At 68.2% G+C, this 24,092-nt stretch overlaps 3 protein-coding genes across 3 annotated transcripts; 2 read left to right on the forward strand and 1 right to left on the reverse strand.

Moving 5' to 3' along the window:
• Nucleotides 1-73: 73 nt before the first annotated feature.
• Nucleotides 74-10,786, forward strand: CHLNCDRAFT_57086 (hypothetical protein; the record flags this gene model as incomplete). Its single annotated transcript, XM_005850052.1, has 19 exons — nucleotides 74-560; nucleotides 685-848; nucleotides 976-1,122; nucleotides 1,340-1,558; nucleotides 1,762-1,845; nucleotides 1,988-2,132; nucleotides 2,353-2,691; nucleotides 2,808-2,970; nucleotides 3,134-3,635; nucleotides 3,731-3,787; nucleotides 3,923-3,991; nucleotides 4,155-5,431; nucleotides 7,193-7,319; nucleotides 7,395-7,505; nucleotides 7,597-8,078; nucleotides 8,281-8,400; nucleotides 8,521-8,752; nucleotides 8,990-10,203; nucleotides 10,402-10,786. The coding sequence occupies 19 exons, from the start codon at nucleotides 74-76 to the stop codon at nucleotides 10,784-10,786; spliced, it is 6,324 nt and encodes a 2,107-aa protein (XP_005850114.1).
• A 575-nt stretch (nucleotides 10,787-11,361) lies between these two features.
• On the reverse strand, nucleotides 11,362-19,444 carry CHLNCDRAFT_142199 (hypothetical protein; the record flags this gene model as incomplete). Its single annotated transcript, XM_005850297.1, has 22 exons — nucleotides 11,362-11,597; nucleotides 11,751-11,889; nucleotides 12,160-13,068; nucleotides 13,275-13,779; nucleotides 13,954-14,021; nucleotides 14,277-14,388; nucleotides 14,494-14,588; nucleotides 14,707-14,733; nucleotides 14,862-14,952; nucleotides 15,146-15,203; nucleotides 15,564-15,688; nucleotides 15,866-16,235; nucleotides 16,370-16,412; nucleotides 16,585-16,647; nucleotides 16,850-16,936; nucleotides 17,152-17,293; nucleotides 17,490-17,653; nucleotides 17,853-18,069; nucleotides 18,296-18,384; nucleotides 18,546-18,684; nucleotides 18,918-19,048; nucleotides 19,379-19,444. The coding sequence occupies 22 exons, from the start codon at nucleotides 19,442-19,444 to the stop codon at nucleotides 11,362-11,364; spliced, it is 3,876 nt and encodes a 1,291-aa protein (XP_005850359.1).
• Nucleotides 19,445-19,638: 194 nt separating this feature from the next.
• CHLNCDRAFT_57088 (hypothetical protein) lies at nucleotides 19,639-23,352 on the forward strand. The gene is made up of 10 exons (XM_005850053.1): nucleotides 19,639-19,697; nucleotides 19,785-19,878; nucleotides 20,022-20,406; nucleotides 20,572-20,949; nucleotides 21,100-21,199; nucleotides 21,377-21,608; nucleotides 21,749-21,948; nucleotides 22,112-22,229; nucleotides 22,431-22,520; nucleotides 22,664-23,352. Exons 1-10 carry the CDS (start codon nucleotides 19,690-19,692, stop codon nucleotides 22,697-22,699), a joined length of 1,641 nt encoding a protein of 546 aa, XP_005850115.1. The 5' UTR covers nucleotides 19,639-19,689; the 3' UTR covers nucleotides 22,700-23,352.
• The last annotated feature ends 740 nt before the right edge of the window (nucleotides 23,353-24,092 follow it).

Consider the following 24,092-nt stretch of genomic DNA (forward strand, 5'->3'; position numbering starts at 1 on the left):
CCCAACCTGTTTCTCTCCCTCATTTCCCGTTCCCCTGCTTCGCCGCCGCACCACCAGCACCTGAACATCACTCATGAGCGCTGGGAGGGGCCGCGCGGCCCCTCCGGGAGACAGCAGCGGCGGCGCGGATGGGGACCCTTTGGGGTGCAAGGAAGCTGAGCTGCGCGCCGTCCAGTGCGTCTTCAAGCACGTCCTGGGGCTGGGCGGCAAGCATAAGGCTGCTGCAACCGCGCCCCAGCCGCGCCTCAACTTTGAAGGGCCAGAGGCGACTGCTTTTGCGGCTGCCCACGGCCGGGCAGTGACGCTGGGCGACGCGCTGATGCACCGGAGCAACTTCGTGGCGCTCAACCTGCAGCAGCACTTTGCTGGCCCGCTCCGGGCGGCGGCGGCGGCGGCGCAGGGCGGGCCGCTGCCGCAGCACGCCAAGCTGCCCTGTCCCAACTGCCTGAAGTTCACTCTCATCTCCAAGGGGCCGCAGCTGCCCAACATCCGCAAGCTGGCGATGCCTGGAGGCGCCGCCTATGTTCTGCCTTTCAAGCTGAAGTGCGAGCCTTGCAGCCGTGAGTCGAGGGAGCGGCGGCCATGCGGTGGCCGAGCACGCGTTTGCGGCGCCCCGGCGGCTGGCTGCTGCTGATTGTGAGTGTGCACAGCTGACTGTGAGAGTGCACACTTCCTTGCTTGTAGGCCAATACAGCACTACGAGTGAGGAGCTGTACGCCGCGCTGCGCATCGTTGACCTGGGCTTCATTGCCGACGCGGTGCCCGCCGTCTTCTCCAAGAAGGGTGCCCTGCACAAGGACCTGCTGGCCCAGCTCATCCTGGACTACGAGTCTGGCCTCTCTATTGAGGTGTGTTCATGGCACCGCTGCGGTGCTGGGGTGGGTGGGGCCGATGGATTGGGGCGAGGGGCCCTGATCGCATGTCGTTTAGCCCGTCGCCTGCCCATCCATCGCGTCTCGTCCCCACCCCCCGCAGGCCGCCATACAGCGCGTGCGCACGAGGATGGAGGCCTGGCGCGTGCAGGTGCTGCTGGACTTCTACGGCATGAGCCGCATTGGCGGCCAGCATCGTGTGCTGCCTGCAGATGTGGAAGCGGCCGCCGAGCACGACTGGCCGCTGCCGGTGAGAAAGCAGGGAGCGGGCGGAGTCGACCTGGCCGGCGCGGGGCTCGGCCTGCCAGCGTGCGCGGCACCACCCAGCTGTCGAGGGAGCGGCGCGCCACCGCCGCGACCGGCTTGCCCTCCCACGGACTCGTGGGCACCCCTCGTCTCTCAGAGAGCCCCCTCCTCTCCCACAGCGCATTACCCCTGCCCTCCTCTCCCTGCCTGCCCACATGCAGTTCCTGAGCGCAACCTACGTGCGCACGATGCTGGATGTCCACATGGAGGAGCGGCGGCAACTGAAGCGGGCCGTGCTGGCGGGCATCGACGCGGGCCCCCACCGCGCTGTGAGCTGCGACCACACCTTTGCAACCGCCAAGAAGATCACCAGCAACGGGAGCAAGCCGTACGAGGCCATCTTCAACATGCTCAACTCGGTGGGCGAGGTCATGCTCTCGGTGCGTGCAACAACTCTGCCGGCGCTGCATGTCGGCGCTGCCGCTCTTGCTGGCCGCCTGCCATTGAGCCCACTACCTCTCATTACCTTCCCCTGCTCCCTCCGCCGCTCTCATCGGTGCCTGCTGGTCGCTTGCCCCTTGCTGCCCCCAAACCCCCACCGCCGTCCCATGTTGCCCACCCCTGCCGCCCCGACTCCCAGCAGATCGGCGTGCAGACCACCAGCATGCAGGAGGTCAAGCCCGCGTTACAACGCTTGCGGGACAACATTGAGCGCAGCGGCGGCCAGGTGAGTGCGGCGGGGGGCAAGGGACGCATGGGCGGCTGCTTGCCTCCCCCCCCACCCGCTCCCCCCTCACCCCTCCACCCCCTCACCCCTCACCCCCTCACCCCTCACCCCCCGGTGCCTCGCATCGCTTCCCTTCCTGCAGCAACCGCTGTATTGGTGGGTGGACTGGCCGCAGGGCATGATGCGGGTGATCCTGGAGGTCTGGCCTGAGGCCATCGTCAAGCAAGACTACTTCCACGTGCTGAAGCGCTTCTCGGACGCCATGCCGCACAACCACTCTGCCCGGGGTGAGCTGCAGGGTTAAATGTGCGTGTGGCGGGGGAGCGCTGGTGCGGGGCTGGGCAAGCAGGCAGCGGCGATCATGCGCGGGCGGTGCATCAACGGCCAGCGGCCTAGGGGGCTGCGACGCTGCCCGGCTGCGACGCTGCCCGGCTGTCCACCAGCGTTGTAACTGCAGCGCATACTGTTGCACTCATTGCCCTCGCCTCGTGCCCTGACTCCATGCAGGCGCTGCCATGGCGGAACTACGCGACGCACTCCAGAAGCCGTTCATCTACGATAGCAAGGACCGCGAGCTCGTCAATGCCTGGAAGCAGCAACACAACCTCAGCGTTGCTGCCCCGCTCCCCACCAAGGACCCGGCGTTCCGCCGGTTCTGGTCGGCAAAGGGCAGGCGCTGGCAGCACCCCCTACGCGAGGACGGCCTCCGCCGCTTCCAGGGCTGGGCCAAGGCCTGGTCCGCCGCCAACCCCACCTGCGAGATCACGGGCAAGCCCCTCATCACCGACGCCGTGCTTAAGCTCATCACCAGCAGCGAGGCACTCATCGCAGTAGGCTTCTTGGAGGGTGCGTGAGCTTGGCAGCGGTGGCTGTGCGGCGGCATGACTTGTGGTTGAGGAGCTGCCCTATGCAACCGCCGCCACGTCACCCACCCAATGGTTGCAGCCCCTGCACTCCTGCAGACCCGCTCCCCACCCAGGACATGTACTATGAGGACGCCAACGGCAAACCGCGCACCATCCGCAGTTCCAGCCAGCTGGAGTGCTTGAACCGCTACATGCGGGCTGCTGTGCCCGGTACCAAGATGGGGCCCAAGAACGCGGACGCCGCCATCCTCAACTTTCAGTTCAGGCGCGCTGAGGGGCGGCATTGGGGGAGGGGGGCCTGCCCTGCTGGACGCATCCCACATGCGCCGCCCTCCCGCCCCGCCCTGCTGTCAATGCATCTCGCATGTGCCCCCCTGATCCTCAGCCTACCATACCCCCTGCCCCTTGTCCCCTGGCCCCAGGTACACCGTCGAGGCGCGCCCCCGCACGCGCCCAGACAAGTTCAAGCCGTACCCCTGCGGCGACCATCACCTGTTGTACGATGCGCGCCAAGCTGCGCGTGCGGCGGGCTGCCCCGAGGGCAGCCTGCCGTTCCCCGGCATCAGCGAGCCCAAGCCCCCCCTCACTGCAGCCGACTTCATCGGCTGCCTGTTGGTGCCGCGCTCGCTGGCTGCGCTGGCAGGGGAGCTGCCGAGCGATGCGGCGGCAGCGGCGGCGCGTGGCAGCGGGAGCACTGCCGACGCCATTGCGCGCACGCAGCGGCGGCTCAAGGCGAGCCTCGAGCAGGCTACTACCAAGTCCAAGCTCAACGACCCGGGCGGCGCACTGCAGGCGATGTTTCGGGCAGCTGAGCTCGAGGCGCTCCTGGCGCAGCTGCAGCCGGCGACGCCAAGGGCCGAGGAGAGCGCGGAGCTGGAGAGCTGGATGGAGGCCGACGACTTGGTAGAGGAGGTGGCGGGCACGGTACGTGACGCTGCGCATCTGCCGCCTGTCGGCCACCCTCAAGTTGAGCGCTCCCGCTCAGCCAGCGATGCCCCTTTGCCCTTCCTCCCCTGCAGGCTGCGCGGGCTGTGGCGGCCGACTGGGAACTGTACGCAGTTGAGGAGGAGAGCCCGGTGCGGGGGCCAGGGTGGGGGCCTGGCGGCGCTGCAGCAGGGGCCTGCCGGCGCAGCACCCTCTGCTGAGCAGTGAATGCATGGGCGCCCACGCTCTTGAGCGCGCCGCCCCGCCGTCCCCTCCTCTCCCTGCAGGCCGCGCGTGCTGCGGAGGGCTCGGGGCGGCCTGCTGATGCGGAAGCGCCAGCCGAGGAGCAGAGCCGGGTGCGGGGGTCAGGAGGGAGGGGGGCTGCTGGGGGCGCAGCAACGGGGGGCTGGCGGCGCTGCAGCAGGGGCCTGCCGGCGCAGCACCCTCTCCTCAGCAGTGAATGCATGGGCGCCCACGCTCTTGAGCGCGCCGCCCCGCCGTCCCCTCCTCTCCCTGCAGGCCGCGCGTGCTGCAGAGGGCTTGGGGCCACCTGTCGACGGCGCCGAACAGGCAGGTGCCAGGCCACGCCGCACGCCGCAGCACCGGCGGCGCTGGAGTGAAATTGCTGGCAGCAGCGACGAGGATGCAAGCGAGGCGCGCAGCCCCCAGCGTCAGCGGCGCACGGTGCGTACGGCGACGGCAGCATCGCCGCCTGGCGCCCGGTCCAGCAGCGCCACACGCAGCCACTCCATCGTCCGCCGCGCCCCGGCTGTGGCGTTGGCCTTCCCCCCACCGCACTGCGAGGAGACGTATGCATACCTTTGGGAGCTGCTGGCCGCGCGGAGCGGCAGAGTGCCGCAGGACGGCCAGCGGTGGGAGGACCTGGCGGCAGAGTGGACGGCAGGCTTGGCGCCGCGCCTTGATGCGGCTGCCCGCAGCTGCACCACGACAGCGCTCAAGCCCACAACCGGCAAGTTCCTCAAGGAGTTCTACGAGGCCCAGCAGCAGCGCTTCGCAGCAGCCGCTGCGCAGGACCCCAACGCGCCAGCCGCCGCCGCCGCGGCTACGCTGGCTGCCGCGGATGCAGCGGCAGCGGCGGCAACAGCGGCAGCTGCGGAGGCGGCGGCAGCGGCGGCAACGGCGGCAGCTGCGGAGGCGGCGGCAACGGCGGCAGCTGTCGGCGGTACCCCAGGCGGTGCCACCGCCGTTGCTTCTGGCCCCATCGTGCTCAGCCCCGCGCCGGCCTTGGTGGAGCAGCAGCAGCAGCGGTCAAGCGGCATTGCTGGGCGCGGCGGTCGCGGGCAGGGGCATGCTGGGCGTAGCCAAGGCCGTGCTGCCCGCAAAGGCCCAAACCTTTGCCGCGGCTGCCGTTACTACCTCGACTGGCCTGTGCAGTTGACCACCGTGCACAGCCTGCAGTGCAAGTGGTACAAGGCGTTCAACGAGCGCTTAACCGAACAGCAACGGCAGCAGGTGTCGCGCAAGTGGAGCAAGGCCAAGACGGCAGATGAGGCCTTCCGCGCCAAGGGCAGCGGGAGCAGCGAGGAGCGCGCCGCGGCGGCGGCAGCGCGGCGCGCAGAGCTGGAGCGGCAAGGCATCGCCTGGCCAGAGGCATCGCCCGCAGCAGCAGGCCCCGCAGCGGCGGCGGCTGGAGGGGCGGCAGCAGGAGCAGGAGCGGCGAGAGCGGCGGCTGGAGCGGCGGCAGGAGCGGCGGCAGGAGGGGCGGGAGCGGCGGCAGGAGCGGCGGCAGGAGGGGCGGGAGCGGCGGCAACCTCCAACCGAATCGCTGCTATGTGGTCAAACTTTACAGGCATCAGCCTCCAGCGCCGCGCATGATGTAATCATGCAACACTGCAAGGAGGTGGAGCAAGGGGGCATGCAAATGCAAGGCCCGTCGGCGCGGCGCAATGTCAGAGCATGCAGATGGTTGGGCACTTACCTCCCTCCCTCAACTCCTGTTCTTGCATGCCCGCCTCAGCCTGCATCTTATTTGCCTCCAGCCCCTGCCAGCATTGCAACTGCATCCTGGAGAGCCCCAGCCCTTGCCAACATTGCTGCTGCCTGCCCCAGCCCTGCCCACACTGCTGCTGCATCCTGGAGAGCCCCAGGCCTTGCCAGCACTGCTGCAGCATCCTGGAGAGCCCAGCCCTCTGCCAACACTGCTGCTGCATCCTGGAGAGCCCAGCCCTCTGCCAACACTGCTGCTGCCTGCCCCAGCCCTGCCATCACTGCTGCTGCATTCTGGAGAGCCCCAGCCTCTGCCAACACACTGCAGCTGCCTGCCCCAGCCCTGCCATCACTGCTCCTGCATCCTGGAGAGCCCCAGCCTCTGCCAACACTGCAGCTGCATCATGGAGAGCCCCAACCTCTGCCAACACTGCAGCTGCCTGCCCCAGCCCCTGCCAGCACTGCTGCTGCATCCTGGAGAGCCCCAGCCCTTGCCAGCACTGCTGTTGCATGCCCCAGCCCCTGCCAGCACTGCTGCAGCATCCTGGAGAGCCGAGCCCTCTGCCAACACTGCTGCTGCCTGCCCCAGCCCTGCCATCACTGCTGTTGCATTCTGGAGAGCCCCAGCCTCTGCCAACACTGCAGCTGCATCCTGGAGAGCCCAGCCCTCTGACAACACTGCTGCTGCCTGCCCCAGCCCTGCCATCACTGCTGCTGCATTCTGGAGAGCCCCAGCCTCTGCCAACACACTGCAGCTGCCTGCCCCAGCCCTGCCATCACTGCTCCTGCATCCTGGAGAGCCCCAGCCTCTGCCAACACTGCTGCTTCATCCTGGAGAGCCCAAGCCTCTGCCATCACTGCTGCTGCATGCTGGAGAGCCCCAGCCTCTGCCAACACTGCAGCTGCATGCCCCAGCCCAATGCCAACACTGCTGCTGCATCCTGGAGGGCCCAACCCTCTGCCAGCAATGCAAGGGCGGCGGCGGCGGCGGAAGCCCTCTGGCGCGATCAGCTTCCTCAGAGCTCTTTCCTGGCTGTTACTACACATGGGACTCTCTGGGGGGTGTTGCAGCGCGCCAGGACGCCTGGAGACCGGGAACACTCGGGCATCACCCTCGCCCGTCTTCTTGTTCAGCTAGCCACTGCTTTGCTCGAGCTTCAGCGATCACAAGGAGGTAAATGACACGGCGCAGGCCGCTTCAGAGCCGAGGCCCCGAGCCCGCGTGGGGCGAACTTCCTTCCGTTTGGTGCTCGCGGCGCGCTGCGCGCGCCAATTTCCCCCTCCTTCTCCCCTCCTCCTCCCTCCCCCCTCCCCCTGTATTTTCGGCCCCTTCGGGGCCCTCCCCCTGTATGAGCGATTTCCCCAGGCGGGCATATATGGGATGGGAGTGGTGGCGGCCTCGCTGGCAGGTGTGGAAGAGTTCTGCGTGCTCCATACGGGGGCAGGCTGCATATCCCTCGAAACTCTCGGGCATTCGGCAGCAACAGTGGCAGCCTGCTATACACCCGGCAGACGGAATGGAGCCTGCCCTGCCGCAGGGTGCGGCTCGGGCCCCTGACTGGGCGTCCCTGCCCTCCGACGTCGTGCTGCTGGTAAGTGCGTCGGTAGAGGCTTGGAGGGGTGCCAGGGAGCCGTGGAGCGGGCGAATCTCAAATGTTTGCCCCTGCTCGAAACCCCGACCCCTCCCTTTGCTTCTCCCTGGGGGTGATCGCACGTCGCCACATTCCGTCCAAGCCGGTGGGGGGAGGGGCCGACGAACATGTGGGGGCTGCGCGCGCCAAGACTGCTGACCCTGCGTCCGCCCTGCTGCAGGTGGAGGCGTGCCTGTCGAGGCAATCCAACGCGCACCTGGAGTCTCTGCGAGCCACGTGCAGCGCCTGGCGGCACGCGCTGACGCCGGCGCCCGCCACGCTCCAGCCGCTGGTGCGTGCCAAGCCCCACCTCCTTTGACTGCTCGCTGGACCGATGCCTGCATGGCTCCTTCTCACAGCTCATGCTGCTCGTCCTGCCGCAGGGCAAGCCCGCACAGCTGGGCGCCTTCCCGCAAGCCGTGTCTCTCGACTATAGTGCCCGGGGTGCGGGGCAGGCGCTTTGTGACGAGGAGCTGGAGGCGGCCTGCCGCCAGCTGGGCGGGCGCCTGCAGGCGCTGGACATAGGCGGCGCTTTCCAGCTGACGCCGGCAGGGCTGCAGCGCGCGCTGCGCTGCTGCACCGCGCTGCGCAGCCTGGCAGCCGACGGCAGCACGGTGCAGGACGCGGCATTTGCCGTGCTGGCGCGGCCCTCAAACGCCGACGGCAGCGGCAGCAGCAGCAGCCCGGAGGGCAGGCTGTGTGCGCCCCTGGGGAGCCCGCAGGCGGTTGGGCCGCCCCTGCAGCAGCTGCAGTCTCTGAGCCTGCGCGGTTGCCCCTTCCTGCGTGGCAGCCTGCTGGCAGACCTGGCAGCGGCCTGCCCCAAGCTGGCCTCCCTAGACATGGCCGACTGCGCCCTGGCCCTCGGGTGAGCTCGGCAGCGCAGCTGCATCATTCGGCCACAGGGGTCCCTGGCCTGCAGATCTCAGTGCCCTGAAGCGGGCCCCAGTAGCTGGTCAGGGCATGCCCAGCCAGTGCAGCAGCACAAACCACTTGGCCCTGCGCTGCACCGCACCTCTGCTCCGCTCGGCCAGCCGCTGATGCTCCGTGCCTCTCCCTCCCTGCTGCAGCCTGAATCCCGAGGTGTCGGCCCTGCTGCCGCGCCTCGCCTCGCTGCGGCGGCTGGTGCTGGACGGCGACGGAGTGGACGACGTGGCGATGCGCCACATTGCGGCGCTCCCTCACCTCAGGTGAGGGCCGGGGAGCAGAGACGGCAGGTGTGGGGCGCGTGCGGGAGCCCTGCCTCACCTGCTGCAGCTGGCTGCTCTGCCCACGCCTGGCGGCGCGCCGTCTCCCGCTGTGCCGTGCAGGGAGCTCAGCGTGCGGGGCAGTGCCGAGGTGACAGACTGGGGCCTGCGCCACCTGGCGGAGCGCCGCGGCAGCACCGCCCCGCTGGCCCGCACCAGCAGCGCCTCATCCGTCAGGAGCGAGGCTGAGGAGGCCGGGGGCGGGTGCGGGGCCACGGTGGATGTGGGGCTGGTGGCGCTGGATATCAGCGCCTGCACCGGCCTCACCGACCAGTGCTGGCTGGCCATCACAGAGGTAGGGGGCGGCGGAAGCAAGCACCGGGGCGGGAGTGCCAGGCAGCATGGCAGGCCCGGGATGGCGCACAGTGCTCCAGCAGACGGCCGCAGGCCGCATGCGGGCGTGTGAGGAGCTGGGCCGACCGGCGCGGCAAGTGCCAGCCCATCGCACAGCTCCCCTTGCTCGGCCCCGCCCCTGGTGCCTGCTCCGCCCCCAGCCCTTCCCTGCCGTGGCCCCCGCCTGCGCCTGCTGCAGATGCAGGGCCTCACCTCGCTGCACCTGGAGCACATGGCCCACCTGCTTCAGTTCCCGGCCATGCCCGAAGCGCTGCCGGCCGCGCTGTGGCGCCTGCCCCGCCTGCGCCGCCTGTCGCTGGCGGGCAGCTGCTGCCACCCCAGCAAGCTCAAGCTGCTGGCGGCCACCTGCGGCAGCAGCATCACGCACCTGGACATCGGCGCCGGCGGCTCCGGCGGCGGCTGCGTCGCACCCAGCGGCTGCGTCGGCTGCGGCCCCTGCTGCTGCGCCGGCGCCGGCGCCGGCGGCGGGTGGGAGGGCGCGGCGCAGGCGGCGGGCCCCCCCCACCGCCGCCTCACGTCGCTGCACGAGCGGGACCTGTGTGAGGCGGCCGCCTGCTTCCGCCAGCTGCACACCTTCTCGGCCGCGGGGTCCGCGCTGCCGCTGCGCGCCTGTACCGCCTTCCTGGAGGCGGCCGGCGCGGGGCGGCTGTCGGCGGTGGACCTGGGCGGCTGCTGCCTGGATGCGGAGCCGGCGGCGGCGGCCACGCAGCACTCCCACCAGGCCCCCTGGCAGCGTCAGCTGTTCTTCTCTTCGGGCGCGAGGCGGGCCCTGCACTTTGACTCCTACCCAGCCATCACAGGCACCTCGGCCGCCCGCCTGCAGCAGCTGCACGCCGAGGCGGACAGCTGGCAGCGCCCCGCCACCGCCGCACGGTTTGCCGCCGCGCTGCGGCGCCACGCGGCGTCGCTGCGCTGCCTGCGCCTGGGCGGCGCCGCCGGCGTGACGGACCGCCACCTGTCCTCCCTGCGCTGCCTGGGCGCGCTGGAGTGGCTGTGCCTGGCCGGCAGCCGCGTGGCGCTGTCGCCCACGCTCCTCTTGGAGGCAGCGGCCGGCTGCCCGCGCCTGCGCCGCCTGGACATCAGCCACACGGCGGCAGACGACGGCTGCCTGGCGGCGGCCGCCAGCCTGCCGAGCCTGCGCCAGCTGGCGGCCTGCGGCTGCGCGCACGTGGGCAGCAGGGGGGTGCAGGCGCTGGCGGCCGGCCCGGCAGCCCGTACGCTGCGCTGGCTGGACCTGAGCCTGACTGGCGTGGACGACGGCGCGGTGGCTGAGCTGGCGGCCAGCTGTCGCCAGCTGCGCGGCCTGCAGCTCACCGGCTGCCACAAGCTGACGCCGGCCGGCGTGGTGCAGCTGGCTCATCTGGACCGCCTCGCCTCGCTGTCTCTGTGCAGGTTGGGCCCGCCAGCCGGCCAGCTGGCTGCAGCTCCACCCAGGCCCTTGCATGCACGCAGCCGAAATCCTGTGGCATGGTGGCCGTGGTGCCTTAGGGGTCCTTGGATGCCTCACGCTGCTCTGCTCTGCTCCGAGCTCTGCGTCCCGTCCTTCGCACAAACATGGTACTTGCGCCCCGCCCACATCATGCCCTGCAGGTGCCCACAGGCGGTCACCGACGCCAGCCTGCGGGTGCTGGCGCAGCGCCTGGGCCTGCTGACCCGCCTGGGCCTGTCCGAGGCGCAGCTGCTGACGGCAGAGGGGCTGGCTGCGGCGCTGCCGCTCCTGCCGTGCCTGGCACACCTGGACCTCACCTGCTGCTGGCAGCTGCGGGACGAGCAGCTGCTGAGCCTGCTGGGGGGGCCCAGCCGCAGCACCGGCTCTGACGGCGATGCCGGCGCCAGCAGCAGCAGCGCCGTAGGCCCCCTCGCCGTCGCCAGCAGCGGCAGCGGCTGGATCACCCCTGCCAACATCCAGCTGCCCAAGGGCGGCAGCAGCCCCACCGGCAGCCCCTTCAAGCGCCGCGCCCAAATCTCTGCCTGACGACTCGTGCATCTCCCACCAGAACCGGCGCTACTGCCCCCCTGCATTTGCTCGCCCTGTACCCCTGCCTACTGGTTAGCAGTACATTCAACTACCAACAGGACCCGGCTACGGCACACCCGCCATCATTCGGATGCGCGGCAGCCGTTGATCCTGCCGCCGCCCACTGATTTGTACGAGCCTCCAATTTTCGACCGCCCTCGGCGCATTGCCGATGCAGCAGCCGTGACCCCCTCGCCGCATTGGCGCTTGTTGCCTCTCCATCCCCTTCCTGTACAGACCCCTCCTCCTGGCCTTCAGGAACCTCTGCATTTTTCATGCATCCGCTCTGCAAGATGTCTTGTGAGGTCTTGTGAAACAACATGCAAGCAAGCAAGCAACAAGAGCAGCAAGCAGGGCAAAGAGGGTCATGCACGGTACGGTGCCCGGAAAGAAAACGGGAAAAGTAGGAGTAATGTGATGATGGCTATCAGAAAGGGTGTACAAGAAGGAGGGTGACAATCAAATATTGAAGGTGAGTAGGTCAACGTCATTCAGAAAAGGGTAGGCTCCTGTGGCCAGCCCGCCGCCGGCGGCTACCGCGGCGCCGCCCCCAGCTGCTTGCAAGTGTTGAGCAGCGCAGCCCACTCCATCAGCCGCACTCCTTCCGCCTTGGCTGCCTCATGGGCCAGCTGCAGCACCAGAGGGGAAGAGTCCAGCAGGCTGACCACGTCACGTGGCGTAGTGGCGCCGGCCTCAACAAGCCAGGCCGCCATCGCGCGCTGCCCGGCCGCGTTGCTAGCTGGCACGGCACGGCATATGGCGCCCCACACTGCACGCAAGGCGCATGGGAGGAGATGAAGGGCTGGGGGCTGAGGTCATGTGGAGGGATGTACGCGAGCGGGGCAGTGCTGGCATGCACCCAAAGCAGAAGCTGTCCGGCAAAACACAGAACAGAGCGCAGCGCCACATCAGACGTGCGCACATGTGGCATCTAGAGCAGGGTGGGCAGCCCCGGGCTGGTGCGTGGACACAGGGCTGGCCTGGGTGGAGGGCGCTGCCATGGCCGGCGTGGGGCTGGTGGCTGGGGGCGGGGCCAGCGTCAGGGTGGGCAACGCCAGCAGCTCGCCTGCGGGCAAAGGCAGCAGGGAAGAAAAGGGCCGGTGTTGGATGGCTGAGACCTTCCTGCAAGCTGGCTGCTGGGCGCACAACAAGGAGGGAAGCATCTGGTTAGCAAATGCATGGGTTGGCGAGCGCCCCATGCCTGCAGTCATCATTGCCAGCTGCGCCTGCGCCGATGTCGTCAGGCTGGGCATGGCGCCTGCGGCGGCGGGCATGGCTGGTGGCGCTCCTGTCGCTGTGTGCGGCTGGGCTGCTGCGGTGGCGGCCGCCACCATTGCTGCTGCGCTGCTGAGCAGGGTGGGGTCAGAGTGCAGCAGGTCGAGCAGCGCCGACTGCTCCCTCCGGCTCATGCTCGCCGCCATCTCCATCTTCTCCGCCGCATTCAGCAGGCTCTCCAGGCTGCTCATCGAGCTCGTGTTGTCTGAGATGGACAGCGGCTGGGCCGCGTCTGGCAACGGCTGGAACGCTGCCAGCGCCGCGGCCACGCTGCCAGGCAGGCTGCCGCCGCTGCCGCTGCCGCTGCCGCCGGGCGTCGTGGCCAGCCGCACGCCCGGCGCCGCAGCCGCTCCCGGCTGCTGCAGCCAGTCGGGCAGGCCAGCCAGGCGCTGTTGCTGCAGGACCCATTGGCTCACAGCCGCAGCCGGTGCCGAGGTGCTGGCCGGCGCTGGTGGCGCCTGCACATGCTGCGGTAGCGAGTCTGGCGCGGCTGCTGCCTGCTGGCCAGCCCGCTCGGCCTCCTGCCCCGCCCGGCGGTCTAGGTATGCGCAGCGGCGGCAGCCAGGCACGCGGCAGGTGGCGGGGTTGTGGCCGGGGTCTGCAGGCGGAGCGGCGGCCAGCGCGCCCTCCCGCACCAGCGGCACCAGCGAGCCCAGAACCGCGGTGTCTCGCCGCCGCCGCGTGTGCCCCAGGCCGCCGCCGTCAGCGCCCGCCTCGCCGGCGCCGGCGCTGCCATCCGGCGCCGGTGTCAGCGCCCCCAGCGCTCGCGCTGCTGCCAGCACGGCTGCGGCCGTGGCTGCGGCGGCGCTGCTGGGGCCGGAGCCGCCTGGCTGTGCGCCCTGCAGCTGGTCTGCTAGCGCCAGCAGCGTGGCTTCAGTCACCTCCCTGCCGCTGGCCTGCTCTTGCTGCAGCAGATGTACGGCCTCCGCCTGCCCCGCAGCGTGCAGCTCCAGCTCGGCAATCAGCTGCAGCAGGTGCACAGGCAGGGGGCATCCGCGCACGTGACAGGCTGAGGAGGCTGCGGCCATACAACTCTAACACTCTACAAACGAACTGGGGATGTTGGCTGGCGGAAGGACAGCGCCAACTGCTTCTGAACCCTGCCAACAGATGATGCACACGGCAGGCAGGCAAGCAGTGCTGCTGCCCGTAGGCATGCAGGGTAGCTCACCACGCGAACATGCCGCGAAATGGCGGTGGCCCGTCGCCGCGCCTGCTGCGCTGCCGCCGCCAGGTCAATCCCCCAGCTGGCGCTCCCCGGCGGCTGCACCAAAGCGTGCTGCAGCTGCTGCCGGCGCAGCTGGCGCTGCTGCTGGACCTGCTGCTGCCACCCTTGCTGCTCGCCCTCCTGCTCCTGTGGTTCCCGCACCTGGCCGCGGCTGGTGCTGCCAGTACCCACCCCCAGCTGCCGCTCATGCCGCTGCGGTGGCGGCGGCAAAGGCGGTGGTGGCGGCAAAGGCGGCACGCCGCGCTGAGGCTGCAGCGCTGTGACCAAGGGCTGCTGCGGCGGCTCCTGCTGCTGCTCCTGGGCCTGCTGCTGCGGCGGCGGCTGCTGCTGCTGGGGATTGCCTCCTGAATCCGCAGAGTACTGTCGCTTTGCTGACAGCGGACCCCGCTCAGGCCCCTGCTGCTGGTCAGACGACGTGCCACCCACCGACGGCGTGTCGCCCTGGCTTCTGCATGCACTGTTGGCCAGCAGGACAGAAAATGTGTTCTCAGCTGTTGCCAGCCGCAGCTAGCCACATCACACACAACCAAGCCAGCCTGGCGGCCCAGGTCTGGCGGCAGCATGCAGCCAGGCAAGTACCACCCGACGACCACGCCACAGGCAGAGCTGTTCGCAGGCCCACCTGTCGCCCTCTAGCATCGTCTCGTCTTCCTCGCCCTCGCCCCCCTGCCCCTGCTTCTTGCGCAGCGTCTGCAAGTGCCCTGCACTTACAATCAACGCACCCACACTTAATGCTCTGCACTTGGTGCACTTACGCTGAATGCGCACTGCCGCTGAATGCACTTACACTTGATGCTCTGCAGGGGGCGGCATGGAGAGCATGGATTTCAGCGTGACTGCGCGACAAGGAAAGGTGCACCACCGCAGCCCAACGCAAGCACCCCTGCCGCAATTCCGAGTATGGGGCTGCACGCCCTTAGCCATCAACCCATCCAGCCAACTGACCTGCACCGTGAGCATGGGGTAGGTGTGATGCAGCGCATCCCAAATTGCCTTGGGGCGGGCGGAATGGACGCCCCCCATGAGGTCCACAGCCTCTGTGAATGCCTCCTTGAGCCTGCACCAGGCATCCAATAGAGAGCAGCCTCGGAATGGGATGCAGCCAGGGCCAGCCGGGAACAGTACCCACAACCCCTGCCGGCCAGCACACCACCGTACTCACTTGCCCGTCCATCGCACGGGCCCAGAGTTGGTGGCAAGCCACTCCAACTCCCGTTGCTCCCGCTTGCGAAGCGTTTGTAAGTGCCACTTGCAACTCTTCAGCCACAGGGATGCAGAAAAACAGAGCTGGTGGGTGACGACCGCTACAGCACGGCCACTCCCTCGCATGGCTGGGGGCATCGCCCACAACAGGCACGCAACCAGGCCCACCGACCTGCAGCTGGAGGTTGAGCTCGGGAAACTGCACATAGATAGAGGAAGGGCGCCCAACACGCAGGCTCAGTAAGCGTGACTAAAGCGGCCCAAGGGTCGGGGCAGCACACGGCATGTCGGTAGCAAGGCGGTGTTGCGCTGCCACCCATCGCCTACCTGCGGACGCAGGGCATCAAGCAGCTGCTTGGGCCGGGCGGATTGCACGCCACCCAGCCGCTTGACCTCGGCCTCGAAAGCGGCCTCCAGCCTGCAGCGTGCAGGGGTGGTTGCGGGCGGCGAGGCAAGGGCGGCAGGGCGGCAGCTGCCAATCGGTGATGCAGCCGCCATCAGGGCCACAAGCCCTTTGGCGACTGCCGCATCTTTTGCAGATGCACGAAGCAGTCGCGCACGGCGCGCAAACCCTGCCACCAGGCTGAATTTGGGCGGCCCGGCCACTCCACGGCGGCGAGCGAACTCGCAACAAGGCGCGCACAAGGTGGGTGAGCAGCCGCACAGGCTCTGCAGCAAGGCAATCGTCGCACCTCCCAGCCCAGACCACTTTTGGCTGTGAGCCACCACCCCCACCGCTCCCCTCCGCCATACCTCCGGCAGGGCATTCAACGAACAACAAGGGACCTCCTGCCGGCTGTTTGCATTAAGCAAAGGACTCAAGACAGCTCCACCTCAGCGCCACATGGCAGTTTCGCGCGCGGGCGCCGGTACGAGTTGCAAGCAGCGCTGATACATGCTGTTGCTTGGCAGCATCGTTGCAGAGAGAGCATTACATCGTGCACCGACAATTGAAACCTCAGCGAGGCAGCCAGCCCTGCTCTGTGACGTCCTCCCCTGCTGCAACAGCACGCTGCCCTGCTGCAGCACCCGCCAGCTGCTCCTGTTGCCTCTCATGGGCGATAGCAGCTGCTAGCTCAGCATCCCAGTTGGTGCTAGTAGTGCCAGAAGCACGCCCAATCACGCCTTGCGCTGTCACAGGCGTGCCGCCGCCCCTGCGCGCAGCGCACAGCGGCGGTGGCAGGGCGATGGAGGCGGGACGCTGTTTGGAGCCGGCGTGGGCAGGTGGGCATTACAGAGCATGGTGCACGGGGCTGGGGACGTGGGACAACAGGGTGAAATGGACCCATGCACAGATCCACAGGTGTCTGCGGTACAGTGCAGGGCTTCACCTCGACTGCAGCACCGCTAGCCGGGCCGCCAGCTCCTGCGACTCAGCCTGCTGCGCCGCCAGCTCCTGCTCCAGCTGGTGCTGCCGCTGCTGCTCCAGCTGCTCATACTGCTGGCGGAAGCTGTTGCTGGTGGAGGCGATGCTGCCGCTGCTGCTGCTGTGGGGCGGGCGCCGCGGGGGCAGGTGGGGCCGCGCGCTGTTGTGGCTGCCCGGCGTGTGGTGGCCGCCGCCGCTGCCCGGAGGAGACCGCGTGCCTGCCGCCACCGCCGCATCTGCTGCGGCAACCGCCGCGGGGAGGATGGAGCCAATGGGGGGCGTGGTGGAGCGGGAGGGTCCGTCGTAGGGGCTGTGGCCGCTGTCTTGCTCGTGGTCTGCACGAGAGGAAGCAAGCAACCGGATCAGTCTGTGTGGTTTGCAGCCTTCCTGCCGGCGCCCTCGCGCACACCCACACCCCGGAGCCCCTCCCGACCACTCCAGCGGGAAGCACAGCTGCTGCAGGCCTGACCTGAATCGTCGTGGTGCGTCAGCAGCAAGCAGATGTTGGCGCGCTGCAGCAGCAGAGAGGCAAGGATTAGAGAAACCGTAAGGCAAAGCATGCCCACGGCAAGCAGGACAGCTGACTGTGGCAGCAGCGCTGACGTGCAGGCATACTGTAGCTGAACCAGCTTAGCACCACTGACTCCGGTGCTGCCTGCGCCGGCAGCCCGCCGCACGCCTCACATGGCACACTTCCTCCTGCCCCATGTAGCCCAGCCCTGAGGCAAACTCGCGGCTGTTCAGGCCCTGCAGCAAAAGCGAGGGGGGACGGGCTCATGGAATGCCGCACACCACTGGCAGCCAACGTGTAGTCCACACAAACAGGCCAGCTGTCGTTTACAGAGGCCATCCTCCTCCTCACTCGCTGCTGGTTGCCATGCCGCAGCCTCGAAGGCCGCCCTGCCCCTCGCCTGCTGCCGTGTATGCGCCGCTCACAGCCCCGGCCCACCTTGACTTTGTCAACCTCATCCTGAGCGTAGTTGATCAGCGCCCGCGCAAACTCCTCTCCATGGCAATCGCACAGGCTGACCGCGTCCTGCAGCAGGCACAACCGCGGGGTTGGTGGCATCAAGAGCGAATGCATGGGACCGGCACCACGGGGCAGGGCTGGGCATGCCTCCACCCTGACCACGCCTCACCCAGCGCACCAGTCAGCAGCAACAAGAGAACGGTGCCAGGCAGGGCCCCAGGGCCCCAGAGCATGCATCCAGCCACGGCTGCCAGCGCCGCCGTGTGCAGCAGCCAGCGCACCTGTGCCTCGAACTCTCCCTTCACCTCCAGGATGCCGGCGCTGAACAGAGACTTCTTGCGCTCCTGCACCGCGCGCTGCGCCCCCTCGTCCAGCCACACCTCGCCCCGCACAGGCACGCTCAGAATCCAGCGCTTGCGGCCCCTGCACGCGGCGGTGGTGGCAGTGCGGGGCAGACGGTCAGGCGGGGCTGGTGGCCGAGGGAGCAGGCGCAGAGAGTTGCATTTTTGTTGTACCATCCTGCAGATCCATGCATGTGCCCTCCAGAGCTGCCAGCCGCTATGCCAGCTCGGCGACAGCGGCCGCCACTTGCTTGAGCGGCACGTCTGTGGGGTGGAACACGGTGCCGATGCGCTCGCCCGCGATGATCCTGGGTATGTTGCGCGGCTCCTCCGCGGTGCAGATCACCATGCGGCAGCCGGCGGCGGTGGCGATGCGCGCCGCGGTCAGCTTGGTGGCCATGCCGCCCGTGCCCCACTGTGTGCCGCGGGTGGTGGTGTCGACCTGCGGCGGCGCAGGGAGGGGCGGTACGGTACGGCTCGGCCTGGCTGCTAGCAGGGGCAGCCTCCCCAGGCTTGCCGCTGCCAAACACGCGGCGGCAAGGAGCCGGCAGGCCGCTCAGCAGCAGGGGGGTAGCCAGCAGGGGCCCAGGCATCGTGGCAGGCGCGGGAACAACAGGCACCACAGCCCCGCCCCAGCTCACGTGCAGCTTGGACAGGTCTGGCACCTCGTAGATGGGCTGCGCCTCGGGGTCGGTGCTGGGGTTGGCTGTGAAGAGGTTGGGCACGTCGGTCAGCAGGAAGAGCCACTCGGCCTGCACCAGGGTGGCCACCTGCGCCGACAGCGTGTCGTTGTCCCCGATGCGCAGCTCCTGCACCGCCACCGTGTCGTTCTCATTCACGATGGGCACCACGCCCAGCCTGCGGGGCAGGCGGGGCAGGAGAGAGTAATGCGGCGGCGCTCAGCCCCTTGGGGCCAGCACCTGGCCGGCCTTGAGGCTGGCGGTGCCTGTCACTCTCCCCGACGCCTCCCATGCCCCTCATCGGCATGCCCCTCCCGCACAGTCCCCATCCTCGTCAGCACCACCCACACTCATGCGGTCTCCCCACACACACAGCCTGCACACACATGTGCACTCCCACTCACCGCAGCAGCTCCTCAAACGTGTTCTTGGCGTTGATGTACTGGCTTCGGTTGGCCAGGTTGTCCAGCGTCAGCAGCACCTGCGCGCACTTCTGCACGCGCAGCGGCGGGCGGGGCGAGGGTGCACGACGGGTCGTCAAACCCAGCGCCTGCCTGCACCCCAGGCAGAGGCCCCCCAGCCAGCAAGGGAAGGCTGTTGTGTGCCAGCTGCCGGGCAGCAGGGGGTCCACGGCGGCGGCGGCCACCTCCTCACCATGTCCACCGCGGTAAAGAGGTCGTCGTAGTATCGCATGAGGTGCACCTGCCCCACAGCCGCCAGCGCCTGCTTCTGCGCCAGGCTGTCGGGGCGCACGCAGAGGCGCAGGCGCTGGCAGCCCACGCCCACCGCGCCGCTGCAGGGCAGAGCAGGGCTGGGTGGGGCAAAAGGGAAGGGGAAGGGGCCCGTGGCTGGTGGCCTTGGGCCGGCGGCGCCTCCTGGCAAAACGGCAAGCGCCACCGCTTTGCAAGCATGCCCCGGCTGCGTGCAAGGTGCTCTGCTGCCATGCCGCGCCATGCCAGGCCAGGCCATGCTTGCCACCGCCACCGCCACCATCGCCACCAGCCCGCTAACCACCAGCCCGCTCACCTGGAGACGATGATGACGTTGAAGCCGTGTGCTTTGAGGTCACGTGCCGTCTCCACGATGCTGGCCAGGCTGGACAGGTTGAGGCTGCCCTGCTCGGCGCGGATGAGGCTGGAGGTGCCCACCTTGATGACCTGCAGATTACAGAGGAGGATTCAGCAGCTGCCCCCGGTTGCCCTGATTCATGCACCACTGGCAGCTGCCCTGACTCCGCTAGCTGGCCGGCTCCTCCATCCTTGGCCGCTCCCCGGCCCACCAGCGCGTCACACGGCAGGGAATGCTAGGCCTGATTCACCACACCCTCAGCACATCAACCATGCAGCAAACCAGAGAAACCACCCAGCAAAGTGCAGAGGAAGGCGGCCCGTCAGTCGGCGCAGCCGACTGACAAGGGGCGGCGGCGGCAGGTGCCATGCGCAACGTGTGCTGCAATGCGACTGCACCGCTCGCATCCTTCCGCTCACCACGCATGGGTGCGCCGTGGGGTTGAAGAACTGGCTCGTAGAACGAGTCACAGCGGGACTTCTCATCGTGGCGGGCGCTGCTGCTGCGTGCCCCCCACCCTGGCCTTGATCCGATGAACTTGCAGTTATAATTGAACAGGTGGGGAATGGGTCGGCCCTTGACTCACGCCGCGGCGCGCCGGCATGGGTGCACCCCCTTTCTAGGCGGGAAAATGCGCGTTTACGCCGCCCCTCTGTCAGACTGATACTCCTGATTGCACCTCCAGCTCACCTTCGCAGCAATCGGGGGCTTAGGGACGCCCAGCGAGGCGATGTCAGAGTAAGGAGCACTTACTGTATGCCGCTCCCGCCCCGCCCTGCCCTGCTGGCATGCCTGATCAACACGCTGACCGCCGCGCTGCCGCAGGTACGCCGCCCAGGAGGCCCTGCCGCCTCAGCCGATGGAGCAGGACGCCCCGCCGCTTCCAGCAGAGGCAAACGGCGGGGATGAGGGAGCAAAGGTGAGTGAGCGCTGGAGAGATGGCGCCCCGGCATGCTGCACATCGGCTGCCGCCACGGGCTTGCTGCCGACGCCGGCGTCTCTACAAATGCACCTGCTGCCTGCTGCTCACCTACACCCCTGCCGCCGTGCCGTGCCCTGCAGGAGGACCGACGACGCAGCCGTGACCGTTCCGGCTCGCGCCGCCGCTCCCGCAGCCGCGACCGCAAGCGCCGCTCGCGCAGCAAGTCTCGCGACCGCAAGCGGCGCTCGCGCAGCCGCGACCGCGGCGACCGCTCCCGCGGCAAGGAGCGGGAGCGGGAGCGGTCCCGCGAGCGGCGGCGCGAGCGCCCGCGCTCCCCAGAGCGCACCTACCGCCGCCCGCGCAGCCCGCCGCGGCGGAGGGAGGTGACGCCGCCAGAGGTGCGCGCCGAGCGCGAGCGTGCGGCGGAGATGGAGGCGCTCGACCGCGACACGCGCACCGTGTTTGCCTACAACCTGCCGCTGCGCGCGGAGGAGAAGGAGATCTTCCAGTTCTTCATCAAAGCGGGTGCGCTGGGTGGGGTGGCGGCTCGGCGCTGGCGCCCCTGGCCTTGCTGGCCCCGCCCCCACCATCCCCTTGCCCTGAACACACGCACTAGCCTGCTACACGCCACACACGCACACACAGGCTCACACATGCACCTCTCTCCCCACCTTAAACCCGCCCCCGCAGGCCCCCTGAACGACATCAAGGTCATCACCGACAAGACCACGGGGCGCTCCAAGGGCTTTGCCTACATCGAGTTCCAGCGCAAGGAAGACGTGATCAACGCGCTGGCGCTGACGGGGCAGGTGCTCATGGGGCAGGCCGTGATGGTCAAGATGAGCGAGGCGGAAAAGAACCTGGCCTGGGAGGCGGCGGAGCAGGCCAAGCGGCAGCAGAAGGAGCTGGAGCGGGAGCTGGGGCCGGGGGCCATGGCCGCGCCGCTGCTGCCGCCGCCTATGCCGCCGGGCATGCCGGGGATGGTGGGGCTGGCGATGCCCATGGCGCCCATGGTGGCGGCGGGGCCCGCGCGCCTGGCCCTCTCCAACCTGCCCACCTCCATCACGGGTGGGTGCCTGCAGCCCGCGGTGCTTGGGCCGAGCTCTTTGCAGCTGTGTTGCCCGTGCACTAGCTTGCTATGCCCTTGCCAGCACGTGCCCTTGCCGGCGCGCTCCCTGCTCACCCGCCTGTGCTGCTGTGCCCGCTGCGCTGCTGCAGAGACCGACCTGCGGCCCATCTTTGAACCGTTTGGGGCGCTGGACTTTTTGACGCTGCAGCGCGACACCGCGGCGCGCCCCACCGGCAACGGCTTTGTGCAGTGAGTGCCCGCTGCCTCGCCCAGCCGCGCTATGGCCTGCGCATCGCCACATGCGGGCAAATCTGCGCCCACTGGCGCTTCTATTTCTGCTGCAGTCTGCTCCGAGCGCGCCGTCTCTGCTCCGAACGCCGTGCCCGCTGCGCCGCGCCTGCTTCCGCTGCCCTGCCTGTACCACAGGTACCGCCTGCTGTCTGACGCCACCAAGGCCAAGGAGAACCTGAGCGGCCTGGACATTGTGGGGCACCAGCTGGGGGTGGGCTGGGCCAATGTGGAGACGCCTGTGGAGGCGGTGGCCATTGCGCCGCCGCCGCCGCCGCTGCCGGTGGCGATGGCGGCAGCGGAGCAGGTGGCGGACCAGCTGGACGAGCCGGCAGAGGGCACGGGCGGCGGGCTGAAACTGACGGGGCAGGTGCGCGAGGGGATTTAGGTTGTTTGGGGCTGTAGCCACAGCTGGACTGGCTTGCTGCGTCTGCTCTCTTCATAGCAGGTCCCGGCTGGCTTGCAGCAGTGCTGACTGGTGTCCCTGCTCCCCCCCTGCCTGCCCCGCAGTCACGAGCGGCGCTGATGAGCAAGCTGGCCGCCAACGCGGGGCTGGATGTGTCCAATGTGCCGCAGATCCCGCTGCCGCAGGTTGCGCCGCAGCAGCCGCTGGTGCCCTCGGCGCTGGCGCTAGAGCAGGGCCTGCTGGGGCCGGCCTCGCCCATCCCCACGCAGTGCCTGCTGCTGAAGAACATGTTCGACCCCGCAGAGTGAGTGGTGGGGTGGGGTGGGGGGGTCACATCAGCCAGGGGCCAAGTGCCGCTGGTCCTGTGCGGCATGTTATCAAACCTGCGCGTGCTGTGCTGCGGCAGTTGAGCCCCCCCAGTCCTTCTCTCACATGCCTGCCTACCCCCACCCTTGCCCTTGCCGCAGGGAGACGGCGGACAACTGGGATGCGGAGATTGCAGAGGATGTGGGCAGCGAGTGCCAGAAGTACGGGCCGGTGGAGCATGTGTTTGTGGACAGGAACTCGCGCGGATTTGTTTACGTGGTGAGTCATGGGAAGGGCTTGCGGGAGGGGAGTGTGCGCCAGAGTGGGTGCCCCGGGGCTGGGCAGTGAGGTGGGCATGCTGCTGCTTGTAGGGCCTGCTCCTCTGTCAGTCAACTCAAGCGCTTTTGTCATCCTTGTCTCCACAGCTGTTCTGCTGACGTAGCGCTCTGCTGCACCGTTTCCTCTGCTCCCTTGCTGCAGAAGTTCACAGCGATTTCTTCGGCCGCCAACGCCCAGCGGGCGCTGCACGGCCGCTGGTTTGCGGCGCGCCAGATCGCAGCGGACTTCCAGGTGAGGCCTGGCTGCGCTGCCGGCCTGGGCAGCCGTTTTGCCAGCAATGACTTCTAAGCTTTCTGAGCTTGCAGGTTGCGGCACTGCACCCCCAGCAGCACTCCTGAGCTCCTGCGCCCGTCCCCCTGCTCCCCTGCCTGCAGTTCACGCCCATCTACAACCAGCACTTTGGGGTCTAGGGGCCACACTGCTTCCTGGCGTGCGAGCGACGGTGGCGGGCAGTTGGCTTGTCATAGATGGTTGGATGTGTGGATGGGAGATGGAAGGCGGTACGGCAAACATCCTCTGCTCTCACTCAGCCCTTCGAATACGCCCTGGCAGGCCGAGCGAGATGGCGACGAGCGAGCTGGCGGCGGCGCTGGACACTTGAGCATGCAGGTCACGGCAGCGGCAATCTGCAGTGCAGGTCGAGGCCTCCTCCCAAGCACACATCAGCGCCTTGTGCTGCGCACCTGGCGCCCGCTGCCCCCGTCCTGTGTAACTCTGCACCTTCCGCAGGTTGTTGTCTGAGCGCTCGCTTCCATCGCTGCCCTGCTCCTTCTCTGGCAGAGGTATTGGCTGCCCCTCCCGTTATCTGCCTGCCGGCCTGCCCTTCCTTTCCTCTGCTTCTTTCATGCTGCCCTGCACGCTGCTCCTGGCTGCACCTTCTGAACCGGCTGTCACCGCCACTGGCACTCTTTCAGGTCCTGCTTCGGCCGTGGCTTTGCCTCCCCAACAGCTCGGCGGTAGGTGATGCGCTTCTGGTGCTGCTCCATTCTGTTTCTTCCTTTCTTGCAACTTGACTCTGTCTGCTCCACTGACGAAAATCAGCCTGTGTAACATTCACCTTTGCATCTGCTTGTTTGGCAGGCAATAGTTGAGCGCTGGCCAGCTGCAGCCAGTATCCCGCACTACGCGCCGCGGCGGCGGCGAAGCCGCCACTACAACCATGCCTGTTTGCTGGTTGCATGCAGTGCCATCCACATAGAAAGGTGCTTAAACCTGCATAAAGTCAGCTCTTCCAAAGGCTCTGTTGTGCACGTAGTCCTGCTGCCACCTGGTGGGGCACGCAGCCCCCCACACCCACATGTGTGGCCGAGCCCCCCGGCCCTCTCAGACTGCTCTGCATCACATTTGAGATTGTTTGAGGTAGCTCCGATAACGGCTGCCTGCCCAAGTGATGGTTCTCCATCGCATTGCCCTACTTGCAAGCCTTCTGGGCCTCCTCCTGCAGGCTGAAGGTAAGCAAGGCAGTCAATGCTTCGGGTGGGGATGTCCAAAGAGCGGGCAGGGCCCCAGAATCCTCTATCCGAAAACCCTTCCGGGCCCTCCGTTCATGAGCTCACCGCCGCACCCAAGCCCATATGAGTAGACCCAACAGAGAATGCGGTTTCATTATCATCTTGAGGACCGGAGTCTAGCAGGATGCCATCAGCGGTTGGCATTGCTCCCGCCCCGCTTGCCGCCGCTGACTGCGCACCCCACCCTGCCACATATCATGATGCAGGGCGACAGCTTCATAATGTTCTGGGAGATTTGGTTGATGGAGCAGGAAACATGATACAGGACGGCATCGAAACTGTTACGGGCGCC

The sequence above is a fragment of the Chlorella variabilis genome (assembly GCF_000147415.1).
Source record: "Chlorella variabilis unplaced genomic scaffold CHLNCscaffold_4, whole genome shotgun sequence".
In the NCBI taxonomy this organism is placed as follows: Eukaryota; Viridiplantae; Chlorophyta; class Trebouxiophyceae; order Chlorellales; family Chlorellaceae; genus Chlorella; species Chlorella variabilis.

Bases quoted from the DNA above. Each gene is read 5' to 3' on its own strand.
- CHLNCDRAFT_57088 (XM_005850053.1), top strand. The intron at 20,407-20,571 runs GTGCGCTGGGTG...CCGCCCCCGCAG, and splicing joins CCAGTTCTTCATCAAAGCGG to GCCCCCTGAACGACATCAAG. The intron at 21,949-22,111 runs GTGAGTGGTGGG...CCCTTGCCGCAG, and splicing joins AACATGTTCGACCCCGCAGA to GGAGACGGCGGACAACTGGG.